Consider the following 22,620-nt stretch of genomic DNA (forward strand, 5'->3'; position numbering starts at 1 on the left):
TACCTCTGGATCTTCGTTAGATCCAAGGTTATGGGAAATTTAAGAAATATTTCACAATTTAGTTCTATAGGATGTATTTTTAGGACAAGATTAAGATACACCATTTTAGGTTTAGATTTTATTGTAGGTTATTCATGTGTATTTTAAATTGTTAAAATTGTAATTCTCTTTGGGTTGTTTTTTGATGAAGCAAATAATCAAATAGTGTAAAGTAAGGTTACAGTGGGCTGCTTAAGAAACAACCAGTTGTCTTCAGCTGCTTCGAAACACTGAGGCATCTATGCTTCTTGAGAAGAATCATAGTTGACCATAGAATGTTTCTGTTAATGTCTTTATATTGGCTGGCATTTAACTACAGGATTCAGTCCTGAACAGGATGGGCTGAAATATCTGCTGGATACTTTACCTCCTAATGATAGCAATTTATATATAAGTACATAAGTAATGCCATACTGGGAAAAGACCAAGGGTCCATCGAGCCCAGCATCCTGTCCACGACAGCGGCCAATCCAGGCCAAGGGCGCACCTGGCAAGCTTCCCAAACGTACAAACATTCTATACATGTTATTCCTGGAATTGTGGATTTTTCCCAAGTCCATTTAGTAGCGGTTTATGGACTTGTCCTTTAGGAAACCGTCCAATCCCTTTTTAAACTCTGCCAAGCTCTGCCTTCACCACGTTCTCCGGCAACGAATTCCAGAGTTTAATTACACATTGGGTGAACGTTTCTCCGATTTGTTTTAAATTTACTACACTGTAGTTTTATCATATGCCCCCTAGTCCTAGTAATTTTGGAAAGTGTGAACAGACGCTTCACATCCATCTGTTGCACTCCATTCATTATTTTATACACCTCTATCATGTCTCCCCTCAGCCGTCTCTTCTCCAAGCTGAATAGCCCTAGCCTCCTTAATCTTTCTTCATAGGGAAGTCGTCCCATCCCCGCTATCATTTTAGTTGCCCTTCGCTGCACCTTTTCCAATTCTACTATATCTTTCTTGAGATGTGGCGACCAGAATTGAACACAATACTCAAGGTGCGGTCGCACCATGGAGCGATACAACGGCATTATAACATCCTCACACCTGTTTTCCATACCTTTCCTAATAATACCCAACATTCTATTCGCTTTCCTAGCCGCAGCAGCACATTGAGCAGAAGGTTTCAGTGTATTATCGACGACAACACCCAGATCCCTTTCTTGGTCCGTAACTCCTAACGTGGAACCTTGCATGACCAGTTAGTGGCATGATTTAGGATTGAAAAATACTGCATATTTGAATGTTTGGTTTTACTGTTTTATATATTTTTTATTGTAAATTGTGATAGTTTGATATTTTATTGTACACTACTTTAATACTTTGGTACAAAGTGGTATATCAAGTCAATACATCCAATTCAATATATGCTAGCTAGGTATCTCTGGACTTCACACCAGCCAGTTTTGAAGGTTCCAGATAAAGTGCATTTGCAATATATGTGCCAATGTGCATTTGCTTCTGTAGGACCATACCTGTGGAAATCTAGCACCTTAGAGTCCCACCAAGAGAGAAATAATTTGTTATTCTATACGAAAGGTAAAAACCTGGATATTCTGTCAAGCCTTTCCTCTGGGGTTATTGGGAATGACAATAGTCATAACAGGACCTAAGAATCGAAGAATTGGGGGAGATTGGGGGATGAAGCTGGACTAAAGGGGTGGCTTGGATTTAATGAGATTATGTTTATTGTTGTAAATCATATCAGTTTTATTTTAAACGGTATGTCATGAGTGAAATAAATACTTAGGGCCCTGTTTACTAAGGCGCGTTATCATTTTTAACATACCTACAATTAGCGCACATGCTAACCATGTAGGCACCTATAGGGATATTGTAGGCGCGTATACGCTTAACGTGCATACATGGTTAATGTGCGTTAAAAATGCTAATGCACCTATAACGCAGCTTAGTAAACAGTGGCCTTAGACTTGTACAATAGTAAATTCTTCAATGAAAATATGGTGGTTTAGTATATTCCACTCTGCATTCAATCTTTGTATTAAAAAACTGAGGAGAAAGAAAAATGTTTTTTTAATAGAAAAATACATTTTTTAAAGTAAATTTTCAGAAATATAAAAAATGAGTTTCAAATGATTCTACAAATAAGGGGGAAACAATTTGCCCATACACATAAGAAAAGTAAATTCTCTCAAAAAGGCAGTAAATAAATCCTAATAAATAAATAAAAGAAAATAGAAAGTAAAACTGTCGATTGGAATATTTTTATCTCACAAAAAAGCTGTGCAACAGGCCTTCCATAGCAGTAATGCAGTTGTTAGATTAAAAAGAGGCAAACACAAGAGGAATTGTTCTCTTGGAATTAGCATGTAGCAAAAAGTTAATGCAGAAAGATATACCATCACTTTTAAACTACACAGCTCTTGGCTGGCCAGCTTAAACAGCAGTGCAAATAATGCGTCTCCCACTCCTTGACCTGAAAACTGAAGGGGATGGATATTTAGAAAACTTATCTATTTCACTGGATTAAAAACGTTTGGGGCCAGGTTTGATTTTGGCTGGGCAGCTCTTTAAGAGATAATTTTATTAATTTTTTCTGGTTATAAAATCTGCTTTACACATGGAAAGAACCTCCTTATATGGTGTTTAGTCCTCCCAGTGCATCCCAGGCAGGGCTGGGTGCCGCCATTTTCAGAAGGTTGGGCCCAGAGGCAGGAGGGAAGAGGCGTTCCTCCTGCTCTCCTGCGGATCTAAGGTACATGGGGGTGTAGAGGGATTTTACGGCTGCTCTGGAGTTGTTCATCGCACAGAATACTCATTAGAATACCAATGAGCTTGTTATAATACATTTGCATAGGGTTCTCCATGGCTGCTAACGGCACATGTTAGAGCCACGGAAAAACCCTTTGTGCATTCTCGGTAAATAACGTTTGCTTTAGACTGGCTACAACCAGTCTAAAGCAAACACTGACAGCACGGTAAGCTTTGTGCATCAGGGCCCTAGTCTTTGTACTTTTGAAAGAGTAAAAAATCAATTTACATTTACCCATTCTACACCACTCAGTATTTTGTAGATATACAGTAACATAACATAGTAGATGACAGTAGATAAAGACCTGTAAAGTCCATCCAGTCTGCCCAACAAGATAATCTCATAGCATAAGGTATGATGTGGATACTTCATATGTATACCTGATCTTGATTTGTCCTTGCCGTTTTCAGGGCATAGATCGTAGAAGTCTGCCCGGCACTGTCCTTGTTCTTAAACTTCTGAAGTTGTGATCAAAGCCCTTGAAAAGCCCTACTCCAGCCCATCCAAATCTGTTCAGCCACAATCAGACCACAGACCATAGAAGTCTGCCCAGCACTGGTCTTGTTCTCCAACTTCTGAAGCTGAATCTGTCCAGCCATGATCAGGGCACAGACCATAGAATCTGCCCATCACTGTCTTTGCTTCCCAATTACTGGTATTGCCACCTAATCACTGCTAGGCTTCTTTGGATCCATTCCTTCCAAACAGGACTCCTTTGTGTTTATCCTACGTGTTTTTGAATTCTGTTACCATTTTCATTTCCAACACCTCCGGCGGGAGGGCATTCCATGTATCTACCGCCCTCTCGGTGAAAAGTACTTCTTGACCTTATTCCTGAGTCGGCCCCCCTTCAACCTCAATTCATGTTCTCTGATTCTACCACCTTCCCATCTCTGGAAAAAGGTTTGTTTGTAGATTAATACTTTTCAAATCCTTGAATATATGTATCATATCACCCATGTTTCTCTTTTCCTGCAGGGTATACATGTTCAGGTCAAGTCTCTCCTCATACTTCTTGCTATGCAATCCCCATACCATTTTTGTTGCTTTTCTCTGAACCGCTTCAAGTCTTTTTACATCCTTAGCGAGATGAGGCCTCCAAAACTGAACACAATACTCCAAGTGGGGCCTCACCAATGACTTGTACAGAGGCATCAACACCTCCTTTCTTCTGCTGGTTATACCCCTTTCTATACAGCCTAGCATTCTTCTGACTGTGGCCACCACCTTGTCGCATTATCAGTCTCTCTCCTCCTATCTGGTACATTTCCTTTGGATTTCTGCACCCCAAGTGCATCACTCTGCACTTCTTTGTATTATTAACTGCCAGACCTTTGAGCATTCTTCTAATGTTTGGCTATCTTTGTGACATCTGCAAAAAAGCAGACTTTTCTTTTTAACCCTTCAGCAATGTCTCCCACAAATATATTAAACAGAATTGGGCCCAGCACAGACCCTTGAGGCACTCCACTGCTCATCTTCCTTTCCTCCTATCAGATTCCATTTACCACCACTACTCTGTCACCTGTCAGTCAACCAGTTTCCAATGCAGTTCAGCCCTCTCAGCTTATTCATGAGTCTTCTGTGAGACACCGTATCAAAGGCTTTGCTGAAATCCAAGTAGATCACACCTAGCTCATATCCTTTATTTATAACATTTGTATCTCACAATTATCCCAAACAAGTACTGGTTCAATGTGACTTACATTAAAAGTAGAATGTTTGATAACAAATCCAAGTTACATTAGTTATAAAGACAGAAACTTTATGTGAATAGAATGTAATAACAATAATCAAATGCAAAAATCAACAGGAACAATACATCTAAAAGATTGAACAGTGAATTAGTTTATCCAGTTCTTTGGTCATCCAGTCAAGGAAATCAATCAGATTCGTTTGGCAGGATTTTCCTTTAGTAAAGCCATGTTGCCTTGGATCCTGTAGGCCGTTGGCTTCTAGAAAGTTAACTATCTTTTAGAGGTGACTCCATTATTTTTCCAACGACCCACTTCTTCCCTGTCCCTGTTTTTGTGAAGAGGGATCACATGCACTCATCTCCAATGCTGTGAAACCTCTCCTGTCTCTAAAGATCTATTAAATAAATCCTTAAGAGGTTCCACCAGGACTTTTCTGAGCTCCCTCAGTATCTTGGGATGTATCCCATCTGGCCCCATAGCTTTGTCCACTTTCAGATTTTCAAGCTGTTTATAAACGCTTTCTTCCATGAACGGCTCAATATCCACTCCATTCCTACATATTCCATCAGCAGCCGATTCCAGTCCTTCTCCAGGATTTTCTTCCATGAACACCAAAGAGAAGTATTTATTTAGCACATTCACTTTATCCTTATCACTCTCTACTCTCATCACTCTCTGAATCTTTCAGTCTTACAATTCCATTCTTATCTTTTCTCCTTTCCCCAACATATCTGAAAAAGGTCTTGACACCTCTCTATATCTTTAGCCATTTTTAATTCTGACTGCGTTTTCGCTAGCCATATTTCCCTCTTTGCTTCTTTGAGTTTAATCCGATAATCTTTTCCGTGATCCTCTTGTTGCATTCTTCTGTATTTCTTGAATGAAGTCTCTTTTGCCCTTATTTTTTCAGCCATTTGTTTGTCCTCTCCAAATCCCTCCAGTACAGTGCTGCACAGCGCACATACCTTTATATAAACTAGCTAGTCAATATTCAGCATGTGGCAGTCAGAATGTGCTAAAAATGCTGACTGCCGTGGTCAGAACTAGCCCTGGATATTTAATGCTGGCCATGTCTGGGCACCAGCACTGAATATCTGGTGCTAATTCCTAGTGAGTTGGCTGTGGGAGCATATGAGGGTCCCAGCCAAAATTCATCTGGGACCCGTAAAAGACACTTTGCAGGCCCCAGCTGAATATCCACTGGGACCCACATAAGGGATGCACTTGCCCTCTGCTCCTCGGATTCCCCCCCCCCCCTCCCACCCTCTTTGTCAAGAAGTGCTAAGTGAGTATCACAAGCCTGCCGCTACAGGTTGCAGCAACCATTTTGTTAAAGGAGCTGCAATAGGCAGGAGCAAGTGGGCATTGCTCCTGCCCTTAAGACCTCACTAGACCATCAGGACTCAACCAGGTAGACCCAGGGGGTTTTACAGGGATGAGATGGAGAAAGGGTAGGGATGGGCTGGGGGTCTCAGTCGGCAATTCTAGGAGCTGCATCTGAGGCATCATACAGCTGGCTGGCATGGGGTCTTGAGCATGTGGAGATGCTCAAGGCTCCAGACTAGCCAGTCGTGCAATGCCTCAAATGCAGCTCCTACAGTCGCCACCCTGGGGGAGTGAGGTAAGAGAATAGAGTCCTCACAGGCAGACAAGGGTAGCAAAAATTTGGAGGTGCCATGGCACCTGTGGCTCCTTCTATTCTGATGCCTATGCATTTACACCTCATCTTTTGCATCAGGGAGGGTGCAACAGGGCAATTGACTTAGGTCCCAATGTCAGGGGTCATGGCCCTACCTGAGGCTGCAGAGCATTTAGCCTGTGGGAGGCTTTGGGGACTGTATCCTAGTTTTCTGCCCTGGGCTCCACTGTGTCTAACACTAGCATTATTTTGCACTAAGTGTATTTTATCAAATAAAGTAAGTGCAAACTCCACTCTAACTCTGCCCCTGGGGAAGCCTAGGCTGTACACACAGAAGATTGGGGGGGGGGGGTCAATATTCCAAATGGTTTGCATTTGGTCGTTTCTGACATGGACGTCTTTGGTTTAGAAAATCGCCGAAAATCAGAAACGACCATGTCTAGGGACGGCAAAATTTAAGGATTTGGACGTCCCTGACGGTATTTTCAAAACAAAAGATGGACATCCATCTTGTTTCGAAAATACGGGTTTCCTTGCTCCTAGATTTCGCCGTTTTGCAAGGACATCCAAATCGCAATTTGGACGTCCCTTTCGAAAATGCCCCTCTATGTCAACTTTGGAAAATATGCATCTTTGATGTCTTTGGGGCTGATATTCAGACCACAGAAGGCAGCCCAGCTAACTCCAATGGTCGGCAGTGAGCCCGGATATTCAATGGAAGGCCATTTCTGGTGACCGGCATAGAATAACCGGTTTATCTTTGGCCGGTTTAAACTTAACCGGCCAAGTCAATATTTAGCACTGGCCGGTTAAGTTTACAGTGGCCAAATATAAGCCTGCTACTTGGGTGGCCCGATTTGGTCACCAAACGTAGCCAGCGATGTGCTGAATATTCGTGATATAACCAGATTTACGTGCACAATTTAATTAGTTAACAAGCCAATCAGTGCTGATAATTGCCAATTAACAAGCAATTATTGACACTAATTGACATTAATTAGAATTTATGTACACACCTGTCTAAACATATTCTGTAATGCGATGCACGTAAGTTCTAAGGTGCACAACTGAAAAGAGGGCATGGCTTTGGGCGTGGAATGAGCAGGTCTGGACATTTCTAAAATCTATGTGTGTTGTTATAGAATACACTTGTCCACCCCTAATTTAAGTGTCGACATTTACACCAAGTTTTACTTGGTGTAACTGCCCACAACTAAATTTAGTTGCACAGATGGGTACTAGGCATATTCTGTAAACTGAGCAAAATTTAGGCATATTCTATAAATTACACCTAAATTTAGGCATATTTTTTTCAGCAACAATTTTTTAGGTGTGATCTAGCCCTATGTGCTGACGGCAAATATTCAGTGGGAGATAGTTGGCTATCCCCTGCTGAATATTCACGGATAGCCAGTTAAGTACTATTTAACCGGCCAGGAACTGTTCATTGCCACCTAAATAGCACTGAATATTGGGCGGCTTGTACTTTCATAGTACAAGAGGAAATGCATTTCTGTTTCTATTTCTCCAGTAACTGGCACTGGGGAAAAGTCATGTAGAAATCTTGTAGCCCCGTTCCAGCCCTACTGCGCATGTAAATAGTGTTCCAATGCTCCTGAAGTTATTGTTGGGATAAAACAGAAGCTCATGGGTGTATTCATTTGCACACGGCAGCAAAAAAGGTAGCATCGACCCTGGCAAAAGTAGATAAGTAACTGAAATAATTGAGTTTTAAATATTTTAAACTGACCAACTGCAAAGACGGTTTAGAAATCCATCCGGAAATCACTAAAAACCAACCTGTTTAAAAAGGCATACCCTACCGATCCAACTTAAATGCCTAATCTCTGCAACACAACCAAACTAAAGCACGTAATGGACATAACACAACTCTTCCGTTCTACGATTCCATAATGTGGCTGTGCCACATGAACTTGATCTTACCACAACATCACCCTGTATTTGTTCACTCCGGAGCCTGCAAAGGCCTCTCCGGTACTATGTAAGCCACATTGAGCCTACAAATGGGTGGGAAAATGTGGGATACAAATGTAACAAATAAATAAATAAATTGTCAGGTTATTTTATGGCATTATTTGTCAATTAGACTACAAGTAGCATGATTCAGATGTGTATACCTACTGCTCTCCTTGGGCTCTCCTTCCCCCCCCAAAACAAAATCAGTTCTGGCTATGCCACTGGAATGACCATGAGCCTTGTTCACCAGCAAGACACATGGTTTACAGACTGATTGCAAGTATATGTGCTTTGCCATCTGTAATCAGAACTCTCCCCCCCCCCCCCCCCCCCCCCGTCAAGAAGTTAAATCTTGCAAGCAGATTGTGTAGTTGATTTTTCCCATTTGTTGCAAGCCTGTGCCTCTTCCTCTTTACAGAAATGTTTAATTATTATTCTTTTCTATGTATCTGCTCTACATAATTTACTAGAAATCATTTTGATAAATATGGGAAAGGTGTCCAGATTCAGACACTTGCTGCTGCTCTCAGGGCATTTGTTAGTCAAAATGGCACCCCGGACAAGGTTTGTTTTGGTGCCTCCTTGCCACTTTGGGCCTGCATGCTTGTAAACTCATACTGGCTCAAAAGAATAGTATGCTACCCCTCCCATCCGTACTTGGCACACGGGGCAGTTGCCCTGCTTGCCCACCCCTTATGACAGCCTTGATATGGGGAAACTACATTGAGAAGGTACCTATTGTTCACATAACCAGGAACTGTACCTATGACTGGTCTCAGAAGCAATTCTATAAAGGACGCTAAAAGTTAGGTGCACAATTTTTAATAGAGAACTAGTGTAAGACAGCAATCAGAACCTACATTTAGACACAACCACTTATGTTTGCTCTATGGCAGGTGTAAATGGGTGTTCGTAAATGCAACAGTTAGGCGACTGACTGCCAGTTTTCAAATAAAGCACACCCATGATTCTAAGTGCAGTTAGGCACCTAACTGCCATCTGACCACCATTTTGGCTCCTAACTGCCATTTCAGCGCCTAACTACCATTTCACCACCATTTTGGTGCCTAACTGCCATTTAAGTACCAAATGTTAGGTGCCCAACTGGTACCTAACTTTTGGTGCACTATAAAACATTAGGGATGAGGGTGTCTGCTCCTTGACGTGAACTGCTGGCTGGTGCTGAGTAGCTATGCCACCACAGGTGCTGTTACCTTGCTGTCCAACTTTATGCTGTTTAATTCGCTCTCTCATGACATGAGGTTGCGTGCGAGTGCTACGCTCAAATGACAGCCTCAGGGCAAGAGTAAGACAAATGTAACTGAGGCACAGTAAGGCTAGAAGAGGAGTTATTTTATTCTAGCTGCAGCTTAGTTTTCTCAGTGCCACTTCATTCAACTTGGCTCATGATTGACTATTAAACACAAGTCAGAATCTTTGATAGCTATTGAGAGATTGTGGCTTTGCCCATGATTTAGCAGCGAAGAGAGAAAAGTGAAAGCTCAACTCTACAGGTCTTGGAGCACCATGGAGGTCTGTAATTCTATGTTTTTCCAAATAGGTACAGGATTAATGTGCACCTTGGTTACATACACTCTCTCTCTTTTAGTGGCCATTATTCTCTCTCTTTGCTATCTTGTGATATATTTAGGTCTCTAGCCTGGCCAGCCCTACACTCATTCATCTGTTGTTTATTCTGACAACAGCATTCAGGCACACATACACACCCCTCTGTAGCAACTAGAATAAAAGGTGTGAATGAAGAGATGATTAAGTGAGCAAGGATGATAAGTGAGCAAGGACACAGCTCCGTGTTTGTTTACATTTTACTTTCCAGCTTTAAAGGCCCTTGCAGGTGTGAGGTTTCAAAGAATTAATCATGCAGGTTGAAATCTGATGTATTATGCCAAAAATCTACCAGGAAGAAAGCAATATGTTCCACATCTATGTACTGAAATGCATGAAACAAATCTATTCCCAAGCATCCCCTAATTAAACAATTTGAGAGACCATTCTCATGGCAGAATATTCTCGTGGCTCCACAATTCTGCATGAATATTCACATTTACTGCCATGTGAATTGCTTTAAAGGGCAAAGCATGAGATTTCATCCCCTTAAATTATTTTTTAACTTTATTTTTATTATGTGATAATATATACCAGCAAGAACAAACACAATAATGCAATTAAAAAAGAAACGCACAACATAAAACCTTTGGTAGGTACACATGGACTCTTCAATGTATCCACTCTAATACAAAAACAACTAAAACAATTGCTATTAAATCTCCCCACCCCCTCCTGCCATTATCAGAACAGCTGAAAAAGGAAACAGTCCATCCCCGTCCCAAGATACTCCAGGGCCAATATTCGGCCAGCGGGAGGCAGCCCACTTATGTGCCGCCGAGGGTGCTGTCCCCGGATATTCAATGCTGGGCCATTTCCAGTGACTGGCATTGAATATCCAGAATTTTTTTGGCTGGCTTTAACTTAACCGGCTATGTCAATATTCAGCACTGGCCAGTTAAGTTAACAGCAGGCAAAGATAGGACTGCTATTTATGCGGTCTGATTTGCCTGCTAAACGTAGCCAACCAGTGCTTGAATATTCACGATATAGCCGGTTAGCTGCTAAGTACTAACCACAAATATCCAGCAGAGATAACCAGTTATCTCTCGCTGAATATTAGCGATTAGCTGGCTAAACCAGTCAGGAGCTGTTCCATCTCCTAATGCCCCAGTTAGTAGATCAGCAGTTCCCAACTGCCAGTTCTGAAATTTCTTCCACCGTCTCTCAAAAATTTCAGAACTGGCAGTTGGGTTTCCATAATAACAGACCTTGTCCTACACCAAACCTCCTCCCACTCAGACTCTGTGAGACTGCTCCCCAGGCCCTCCTCCCATTCCCTCATATATTCCCATCCCCCCGTCTATCATTTAATCATTTATAAATTTGCAAGGTGCCCCCTTCTATAGAGAAAGGGAAAGGGGATGTGACTTGATATACTGCCTTTCTGTGGTTACAATCAAAGTGGTTTACATGTATTATATATAGGTACTTATTTTGTACCTGGGGCAATGGAGGGTTAAGTGACTTGCCCTGAGTCACAAGGAACTGCAGTGAGAATTGAACCCAGTTAACCAGGATCAAAGCCCACTGTACTAACCACTAGTGCATACTCAGTGCATTTTTTCTAGTGAAAAAGGTGCCGGTACTCAAATGCCAGGCCACGGTTCAGGGCTGGGGTGATCACCGAGGGACCCACCCCATAATAACCAGGCCCCCTGCAACTAGTCACAGAGTCTATGACAAGGCAGAATTTTGGGTGATTTACACTTCTTCGATGGCTTGTATTAAGATCAATGGGAGCTATTCTCAGGTTTTTGAGCTTTATAAGGGAACAAGGCAGAGGTGTCCTCTCTCCCCTTTACTCTTTGCTTTAGTGATAGAGCTCTTGGCTCAGAGAGTGTGGGATCAGGCTGGGATTACTGGGTTTACTGTGTGATACAGATTATAAATTGAGACTGTTTGCTGACGATCTACTGTTTGCACTGACCAGTCCAAAAGACTCCCTGTTAGCAGTCATGAATGAGTTAGAGTGTTATGGAAGGGTGTATGGCTTTCAAGTTAATATGCCTAAATCAGAGGTGTTGTATATTACTTTCCCTCCTGATCAAGAGGTAGAATTATGGGCTCAATTTCCCTTCTGATGGGCGAAGGTGGCACTCTGCTACATAGGGATCAAGACTGGGAGCCCTGGGACTAGTATATATGATCTTAATTACGGTCCTATATTGAAGCGGGTCTGGGATGACTTGGTGATGTGGGATAGCTGTTGTCTGTCTTGGATGGGGTGTATTACAGCAGTTAAGATGATGGTACTACCTCAGCTTCTATATCTTTTTCAATTCTTGCCTATTCCTGTAGATGAGCCAGTTTTGCAGGAACTGCAGAGCTTGGAGTCTCACTTTATTTGGGCTTGCCATAGCCTAAGGGTGACACAAGCAATTTTGTGCTTGAATAGAATGAATGTGTGTGTGTGTGGGGGGGGGGGTTGACGATCCCGAATATCAAGAAATATTACCAGGCCGCTCAATTGCGTGCTTTGGTAGAGTGGCAGGCGCAAGATCCTAAACAATGGGTAGATCTTGAATAGATCGACAGAGGAAAGTCCCCCTTGCTTCATTTCCTTGTCTGCCTTGGGGTGGGACAATGAGATTGGGTGGTGGTGGTACTTTTTGTAAGCTTACCTTGAAGGTATGGAGGGGTGCTTGACATTTATTACTTGATGGGAGGAGGTGCTCTTGGTACACGCCAGTTCGATTCAACAGAGAGTTTGAGCCTGGGAGGGGTAATGGTTTATTTAGGCGATGGGAGACCCAGGGTTTAGTCTATGTGTCAGTTTGTAAACCAGAGTTCCGGAGATGTATGTCTCAGGGGCGTAGCCAGGCAACAGATTTTGGGTGGGCCTAGGCAAGAAGTGGGTGGGCAACAAGTGTTCTCCGCCCCCCTCCCCCACAAAAAAAAAATATCTCAGCTGCAGGAAAACGCTTCTTTCCACCTTGGTAGTCTGAAGCAGGCATGCACTGAAAACTGAGCATGCGCAGGTGCCAGTATCGTGGAGAGTAGCGTTTTTATTACCATCAGGGGGAAGTCTTCAGCTGGCGGAGCTTGGGATTCTCACCAGCTAACACTAAACGTGTGCTACTGTTGGGTGGGCCTGAGCCCTATGTGGGTGGGCCCTGGCCCACCCAGGCCCACCTGTGGCTACGCCACTGGTATGTCTATTTTATGAACTGCAGGATACATATGATTTGTTGCCTTATGACCTTTTTCCCCTATTTGCAAGTCAATCATTTTTTGCAATTCTCTGGTATATTGAGGGAATTAGGCCTGGGGAAGACTGGTTTTGAGAAGCTGTTTAGATCTACATTATTGTGGAGGAGTAGCCTCAGGGCTTGTTTTGAGGGGGTACTTGGGGGTACACACACATGCTGCAGTATGCAGTAGAACTACTTACCCTGGCAAAGTGGTCGCTCCCCAGCAGGGTCTGTAGAAGTATGGGTAGCTGTGCGTTCAGATGAAGTTTGTGGCACAGCTCTGTCAGCTCTTCCTTGTCCAGATACCCAGTTCCAGTGGTGTCACAGCTACTGAAGACTTCTTTGAGCTGGGACACATATTTATTCTCGTCCACTCTGTCCATCCCATAGCAGGCTGCAGTTGATCTGTGATGGGGCAATAGGGACAACAGATTTGAACATTATGTCATGCCTAAAATTAGAGAGATGGCAGAAGAAAACAAAGTGCTATTGGTGCTGAAATGTTTTTTATTGTAGATCAAACCTAGACTTGACACGGGCCACGTTTCGGCCACTGGGTCTGCATCAGGAGTCTAGACACATGTAAAAACATGTGTACGTAGATGGAAAATGTTCATATACCAAAAGGAAGTCAAGAAGCTATCTTTATTACCATTTTCCAAAAATGACAAGCTAGGATACGTATTCCACACAAATGTCAAACTTCTAACAGTCCATAAAGAATATTTCAACAGCAATAGAGCTTTTTTTCTTGTCACCTCCACTGTTTTGTTAACTCTGACAGAGAATTGTGGAGGATTGTTCTCTTTCTTTCTTGATACTTAAAATTACCCTATGATATTCAACCCGCAGCAGTCAGCATCATTTCAAAACTGTATGAAAGGACTATCAATATAGAAACACATTTCATTTCCTTTTCAAATTAGTAAACAAGGGGGTTATCACTATCAAGTTAAAATCTTGTGCATCGATCAAGAATTTAGTCAATAGAAACAGAACAAAAGTACATTTACTGAGCAAACAATACCCATGTTTCAACCTGCCCTGTGATTTATGGAGCTGAACATTCCAAGCATCCTTGCCAGACACTCCTTTCCTATTTCTGAAGGACCATGAAGGAGGAAACATTTATACCTTTCAAAGAGGTGATGAAAATTAGACAGCACCCAATACACATGCACATAGAAGAGATGATCGTAATTCATATATAGCTCTTTGTTTTTACTGGCTAGCTGGTTTTATATGTACACTCAGGATGGCTGGGGCAAGCAGGTACCCCATGCTACTTGGGTTCCTTGTGATCAGGGGAAAGAAATATCTTTCAGAGCCTTAGGCTTCAGGAGTTGTCTGGCACAATTCCCATCTTAGGGGGGAAAAACCTCACACAACACATCCGTTTGGAGCAGTCCAAACCAAAAATCCTTCACTAAGTAACTTGAGGCAGTTGAATAACTTGATGGACAGTGCATTTCCCCTAGGTACAACGGATTTGTTGGTATGAGACAGTATACCTCCCCTGATCAAGAGATAGTTGTTTATGCGCTCCATCGTCAGTCGGTATTAAATTAAGCACTCATCGATTGACCCCTGATGAAGGCTTTTTAAAGCTGAAACATGGACTGTGTAGGGTCCAAATAAAGTTGTGTTTGGAGCATCTTATCCTGGTGTTTGGACTGATCTCTTGAAGTTGGTTTCTTTTTCCACTTCTTTTTGTTGGTGTTGTTTTCTTGTGGAAAGTGTGAACCCCATCTGGTTTTTGCGGAAAGGGGGTGGAACTCCTCTCATATGAGGAAAGGCTAAAGAGGTTAGGTCTTTTCAGCTTGGAAAAGAGACGGCTGAGGGGGGATATGAGTGAGGTCTATATAATCCTGAGTGGTGTAGAATGAGTAGAAGTGAATTGATTTTTCACTCGTTCCAAAAGTACAAAGACTAGGGAACACTCAATGAAGTTACATGGAAACATTTTTAAAACAAATAGAGGAACTATTTTTTCACTTAACGAATAGTTAAGCTGTGGAATATGGGTGTCTTAGCATTTAGCGTGCCTTAGTAAAAAGACCGTTTAGTTTGCATTCATAAATTGGGAATTGATCTCCCTGTGACTATTGGCTGGTAGGAGTCTTCCATTTATGTCTAATACTTGTATGGATATTTATTGAGGTTTTTTTCTTGTTTCTTTTGCATCTCTTCTTTTTGTTGTGCAAGTTTTATACTTTTAATAAATTGTTAAAATCAATAAAGATAAAATTATATTTTAAAAAAGTATAGAAGAATAGGGAAAGATGTGTTGAAGTTTATATTTTTTTTGTTCTTGCACTTTCCCGGTTTTTTGGGCTACTGGTTCAGTTTGAACTGGGGTTAAGATTCAGACCCCTAAACCTTCATTTGAAGCTACTGGTTTTTATATGCCCTCCCACTCTCTTGACCCAGTCATTGCAGCAATAGTTCTTGGTCAGGGGGCCATGCACTAGAGCTCCTTCTGGAATCCTACAGTTTAGGATCCTAAATCTGACCCCCAGGTGTCATTGTTGCATTACTGGGCCTCCTTCTCCAGAGGGATGGCTAATGTTTCCAGCTGACCTGGAAGGCAGAATCCTGATCCAAGTCTTCCATATAGCACTGAACAGTCCTGCCACTGAGCCACCAGGCCAGCTATTCACAGCCTGCAAATCCGAATTCAGAGAATGAGGTGAAAGTCATGTGATCACAGAAGTGATAAACTTGGCCTAGAAAAGGGGAGAAGGAGAATATGTGAATGGTCAGAATTTTAACCTCATAGAAAGCTCTCCTTAGCCAACAGCCATTCCCAAGATATATCAGGAAGCCAATATATAAACATTTATCATAAATAAATAAGAGGCAGGATAGCTGAGGCTACAGATCAAAATTTCTGCTAACGACTGATTTTCAATGAGGAGTTTTCTATTGTAGTCTTAATCTTCTTATGCATCATGTTTGCATAGTGAAAGTGTTTTACAGATCATGTGTCTTCAGTATTTATCTATGTAGGTCTCCCTTGGGAAGCTCGAGGCGGTTTCCAACATATTTAAATATAAAAATCAGTAAACAAAATCAATATAATATGATATCATAAAAGGACAGAACCCTCCCATTTATCTCAACCCTCAAATGCCTTCAAGCAAAAGGCTAGGGTGAAGCACCGTGTTTTATATCATTTCTGGAACAACATTTGCTCTTTAATCATTCTCAGTTCCCATGGGCCACTATTCCAAAGCTATGGTTTATATATGAAAAGGTCTATTTACCAGGATCAACTAATTTTGTTCTTTCAAAACGTTCTAGGAGAAGAAGTTGTAAGTAAAGAAGTGAATGATGGGTTCTGCCAAATAGTTCACACCAAAATTATTTAGGTCCTTAAACAGCTAAACTGAGATCTTAGACAATGATCTAATGGGAGTCAATATAAGATCTTCAGTACTGGGCTAATCTTTTCTCTTGTTATCCTACTACTGAAACCAAGCTATGCTATGCCATGCCAATAGAATTTTATATCCCGCAAAATCCCTGAAACAACAGGTTCAGAGTGGTTTACAAACATTAATAAAAATACAATATCAAGAGAGGCCCGATCCAAGATGGCATCATAGTGACTGATCGTACCTGCAGCACCTTGGATCTTGTCTTGATTCGTTGTATTGGAGCGTCTCCCTGCCTGTTTGAGTATGGTCAAGAGTTTGGGATATATTGTTGTAAAATTAATAAAGGAAAAATACAATATCAATATTAAATATCAACACTGATTTAAAATAACCAAGTCTTTAATCTCTTTCTAAACACACAAGGGCTGTTTTACAGAGCGGCGGTAAACTCAAACCGGGCTTACCGCTCACTCTTTCTGGACTACTGCCAGCCCAACATGGCCACCGGCAGTAATCCCGGCCCGAGCATGCACCATTTCGGGGGGAAAATGACCCCCCCCCCCCCCGAAATGGATTGTGCGGCGATAACCCAGCAGTAATTAGGCATAGCCACGTGCTGCCTGGTTACTGCCAGGTTAACGTGGGAGCCCTTATCGCCACCTCAGTGGGTGGCGGTGAGGGCTCCCCATTGCATGGCCATGCGGTATGAGTTCTCTTACTGCATGGCCATATGTGCCTGGGGTATTTTTACCCGCTGCGGTAAAAAGGGCCCTGGCACGTGGGAAAAACAGCCCCCGCTGCCACTGCAGGGCCCTTTTACCTGCAGCTTGGTAAAAGGACCCCACTATAAGAAGGACTTTGATGAATATATAAGGGTAACATATTCCATTGCTTAACCGCATAGTAAGAAAAAGATCCTTCATGAACTTTCTTATAATGTATGCCTTGAACAGTTGGAAAAGACAGCAATAAACCGTTTCTCTCAACTGAAGGCATCTCATCTACATTTTAGGCTCCTTATTTTTTAAAAATCATTATCTCTAAATATATTCTCTATACAAATCATATTTATTGAAAATATATTCAAATTTCAAGTACTTATTAAAAATGTGTTCTTTTTAATCTTTTTAAAAATAATTTTTAAGGTACTCAGTACACCCCCATAACTCCACCCTGGGATATTATGGTATCCAGATGAAAATCACTGCACCTTCAGTGCTATAACAGTTATAATTTTCATCTGACTGGACAATCCAAATTATTTAATATTATCCACAATTATGGCTCATTGGTCTCAATATGGACCATGTTTCACTTTGCACTTCGTCAGGAGATCAAACTGCTCTGGATAAGGTTTGCTGACTTTTCTCATAATGGCGCCCTGCTCCCCAGAATGCCAACACATGTGATTCTGCCATAGTAAAAAATTTGGAAATCCATGGTCTAACAGAACCCTAGTCCTCCTTAAACAAATTCCTCACCTGGCCACCTTAACAAGACCAGAGCAGGAAAACAGGCAGCACAGCAGGTCCCAAATTAGAAAATGTAACAGCCTGGGATTATAGAAAGTCAAGGAGCTGTTTTTTTTTACCTTTTTGGCCCCCACCCTAGATTATCAAATATCCACTACCCAATATATAAAGTGAGGAAAGACCAAGGCTGCATATGAGAAAGGTTAACTGCTTTATTTATCAAGTACAAATCACACGGGAGACAAGGATGTTACACATCCGTGTTAGCTGCACAAGCTCTCCAGTAAAATACTTCTGTGCAATAACTTATATAAGTTCATTAAAGAAGCAGATCATACATAGGTAATATGACAATAATCACACTTATTGGATATGATAATATTGTGGTTAATACCAATTGGATCTAAGATAATAATATGGTTAAAGCTTATTGGTTATATGATAATAATGTGGTTAATGCTTACTGTAAATGCTAATAATGGGGTTATCTATTCTTAGAAAACCTTATCAGGCCTAGTCTTTCTCACTTGGGAACTCATGGTTCTGTTTTTCACCTGAACATCTGTTACCACAAGTTTGCTAACCATGGCAGCAGTTATGCTCTTCCACCCCTGCTCCTTCCTTATTCTTGCTTGCACCTGCATGTCTCAACAGATCATGGGTTTTTGAATCACCCTTGAGTTAAATCAATTGTCACTGTCACTGAGGCCTGCCAGACTATTTGTAATTGCAGGCCCTGAACCAAAGTCAATAGTCAGGTTCATAATACACATCTCCCCCCTTGAAAGCCTTAGAGAATAAGGGCTTCACATAAGTAGTGTCTCTGAAAACGAGTGTGGTCCTGCACCCAGACTCGTTCTCACACCTCTAAGCTCAGAGTTATTACAGCTCGGTTTAGTGCCCCAGTCGCAGGCTGTCTTAGGTTGCAGGCCTCTTGGAGCCCCTCAGCAGGATCAGACTCCAGTTGCTGTCTTACCCGTCATGGCCGTACGACCTCGTGAGCACTAAGAGGTGACTTCTATACTTCAAGAGACGAGATACAGGGGAGTGTATAGTCATGGGATATTGACAAGTGAGGAGCATGGAGCAAAGGTGATAGTGGCAAGGTTGCAAAGTGTTATGGGCAACATATAGGCAACAACCCCTTTCATTACCATGTGTAGTCCCTCAGGAGATGGACAGGACCATTACCTACTGGGTATATAAACAGCTCTAAACAGGGGTTTCTATATCATGTTATAATCAGTCCCTAATACAGCTTTAAGCAGAGCTCTCGATATCATATGACTCCTCTTCACTAGGAGGAGTTTGCATTTGTGCATAAACAGGGTCATCATTATTGGGAACAGGTTGCATTTCAGCATAGGCAGTATTAGCATCAGGAGTAGGCTGTAAGGGTTCATACAGGGCTAAGGCATACCCTGCAGGCTCTTTTGATGTAAGCAGTTTCAATCAATTTTAACACCAAACCTCTAACATGGTATTACACAACAACCAAGAAGCACAAATATAGCAACAACAATTATGACGGTGGTTAGGCCAGACAAAATGAAATTTTTCCATTTCCCAAAGGCATTGTCTAATCATCCTATCCAGGATGTGTCTATCCCTGAATTCTCTGCAAGTTCCTCAGCCAAAGTAGTGAGTCCATGCAGGGCCTTAGTGATAGTGCCATCTGGTGCAGTATTGTTTGGAATAAAAATGCAACAATGGCCTCCTAACATGGTACAAACCATGCCCTTTTCCACCAACATCATATCGAGAACCATACGATTCTCCCAGGCCATTCGGCTGGTGGCATCAAGTTGTTCATCAATGCATTTCACTGCATCACGGGTGTAGTTGATGAAACGCTGTTGGTTATAACAAATGTAATTAATCCAATCTACATTTTTATTAATTGTGACCCACCAAAATAAAGATTCAAAACCTGCAGCAATCTGATTTCGAGCCTTAAACTCATCTGGCACCCCCCTTGGAACACCTATAGTGCCAATGTAAACGTTATCATCAAAGGAACCAGGGATTGGTTGTTCTTCTTCTTCTCGCTTCCTCCTTGAGTGGGCAGGTTCAGTGCCTCCTAGATGTAGGGATGCTATGGTGAGGGGATCATGAGTTGGACCAAAGCACATTGCCCATGCATGGTAAGGTACAAGGTTTTAAATCCATAATACCACCAAACATCTGCCCGAGGGTTGGAGAATTTGGAATAATCAATAGAGTTGACGGCGAGGACTCTAAAATCACATGCGGACAAATTTCCAACAAATTGAGGGTTAGCAACATCCATTCGTTGAACCTTAAGACAGACTAGGCAGACACAAGTTAAGGACCATAACAGAAGTCTAACAGGAGTAGAAGTAGGACTATAGCGTCAATTAACAACAAAAGTAAAGCAAAAATGAAAATAAAGTAAAACAATAATCCCAAAGGAATAAGTACCACCTCTATACTATTTGTCTTTTGGTGAATCAGGGACATACAAGCAATCAGTAAAATATCAACAATTTTCAACACAGATGCTATAACACAAAGTTGATTACCAGTTAACATTAAGCCAATGTAGTAAATACAAAGTAAATGCTAGGATAAGAATGAAATCAATTATAAATCCATACAGTCCATAGATTTGTACAGTAAATCTCAATCTATGGACTGTATGGATTTATAATTGGTTTCATTCTTACCCTAGCATTTACTCCAAAACAGATTCCAGGAATGTTAAGGACTGCCAAAAAGAAGTTTAAGTATTGCAGCCTGCAAGGTAGGACAGACTTATTTATATGGGGCCAGAAACTCTGCTTTGATGACCTTTTTGATAATGAATTGGTAGGCCTGTTAGGGAACTAGGTCTCTGTTGTAGATGTTGTGTTGCTTCTGAGCTGTTGTCTGGTTGCACATGTATAGCCCTGGGCTTGAATGTTCGCCCATGGTACCACAACAAGTTAATTAATAGGTTTACACACATACAATCAAGTTTGCATGCACTAAAAATTTTAAGACATGTAAACAAGCTGAATGCATGCAAACAGAATGTCAATCCCTAGTAACTGGCTACTAGTTACTAACCCCCTAATATTCAGCCAACAACGGTGAATGTTTTTTTAAACGCTTACCATCGCTGGCTGAATTAGCCCCCAGTATTCAGAGCCGAGCCATCTCCAGGCACCGACACTAAATATTGGGGGTTAAGTGTGGGCAGACAGGCGTCCAGAGTTTATGCAGGCCCCGGCTGAATAGCAGGTTGGGACCCGCATTTTTAAAAAAGTATTTTCCTCCTCCCTGCCACCCAATGTTCAGCCCAACAATAGCCTCCCCCCAGGTGGCACCCTTGCAACAACAGGCCCCCAGCCAGAGAGCATCCCTATCCCCCAGTCAGGATAAGACCCTGGTGGTCCAGCAGGGCACTGGGGGCAGAAGCAAACCCCCCTCGCTCTTGCCCCTAGCGGCATCTTCTTTAAAATCGTTTCCATGACCTCTCACAGCAGTCTCCCGGTACTGCAAGTACCGTGAGAGGTCGTGGCAGCCATTGTAAAGAAGCTGCCACTAGGGGCAAGAGCATGGGGGGGGGGGGTTACTTCTGCCCCTGATGCACTGCTGGACCACAAGGGAGGTCAGGTAAGCCCCAGATGGGTCCTATCCTGACTGGGTGGTGGGAATGGGGATGCTGCCCAGGGAGGGGCTTTTGTTGCGGGGGTGCCATTTGAGGGAGGGACTGTTGTTAGGGGGGTGCACATTGGGTGCGGGGATGGGAGGGGGCAAGAATGAGGAAAATACTTTTTTTTTTAATGCGGATCCCCGGCTGATATTCAGCTGGGGCTCGCATAAGATAAGCGGGTGAATTTAGGACAGCTTTTGAACTTATGCAGGCCTCAGCTGAATATTGCCGGTGCCCCCTTTTTTGGGGGCTGGTCAAATGTGATATTCAGTGGCATGCCCCACTTTAGTGCCACTGAATATCGACGGTTGGGCAGTGACAGGCGATTTAAGTACTTTGGATATCTGTCCCTATATGTATGGCCATCCTTTGAAATCTATTGACTGTGGCATCTAATGGTTAGATATATTATCATACTTGGTTTCAGTTTATTATTTTTTTCCAAACCAACGGAATGTTTGGGAACCGCTCCATTTAATCCACTCCTCCCTTCTAGTCACAGACACATACAGAGACAATATACACAGGCAACACAGATACAAACACACGCACACACAAAGAGGGGCATAATCGAACGAGGCGCCCAAGTTTTCATGAGGGCATCCTCGCAGGACGGCGCTGCAAAGGGGCGGGGAAACCCGTATTATCAAAACAAGATGGGCGTCCATCTTTCATTTCGATAATACGGTCGGGGACGCCCAAATCTCAAAATTTAGGTTGACCTTAGAGATGGTCGACCTAAATGTTGAGATGGTCGACCTTAGAGATGGTCGTCCCCGGTTTTCGGCCATAATGGAAACCGAGGACGCCCATCTCAAAAATGACCAAATCTAAGCCCTTTGGTCATGGGAGGGGCCAGAATTCGTAGTGCACTGGTCCCCCTGACATGCCAGGACACCAACCGAGCACCCTAGGGGGCACTGCAGTGGACTTTACAAATTCCTCCCAGGTGCATAGCTCCCTTACCTTGGGTGCTGAGCACCCCAACCCCCCCCCAAAACCCACTCCCCACAACTGTACACCACTACCATAGCCCTAAGGGGTGAAGGGGGGCACCTACATGTGGGTACAGTGGGTTTCGGGTGGGTTTTAGAGGGCTCACATTTACCACCACAAGTGCAACAGGGTAGGGGAGGAAGGGCCTGAGTTTGCCTGCCTGAAGTGCA

At 42.5% G+C, this 22,620-nt stretch overlaps 1 protein-coding gene across 2 annotated transcripts in view; it reads right to left on the reverse strand.

Annotated features, from left to right (window-relative positions):
- NINL (ninein like) overlaps positions 1-22,620 on the reverse strand; it is a 247,655-nt gene that overhangs the window by 181,519 nt on the left and 43,516 nt on the right. For both annotated transcript variants that reach the window (XM_030196281.1, XM_030196282.1), the window contains exon 2: positions 13,145-13,349. In XM_030196281.1, the coding sequence (XP_030052141.1) occupies positions 13,145-13,327 (183 nt within the window). In that variant the 5' untranslated portion in view covers positions 13,328-13,349. The remainder of the gene's footprint in view (positions 1-13,144; positions 13,350-22,620) is intronic.

The sequence above is a fragment of the Microcaecilia unicolor genome, chromosome 3 (assembly GCF_901765095.1).
Source record: "Microcaecilia unicolor chromosome 3, aMicUni1.1, whole genome shotgun sequence".
NCBI classification, from domain to species: Eukaryota; Metazoa; Chordata; class Amphibia; order Gymnophiona; family Siphonopidae; genus Microcaecilia; species Microcaecilia unicolor.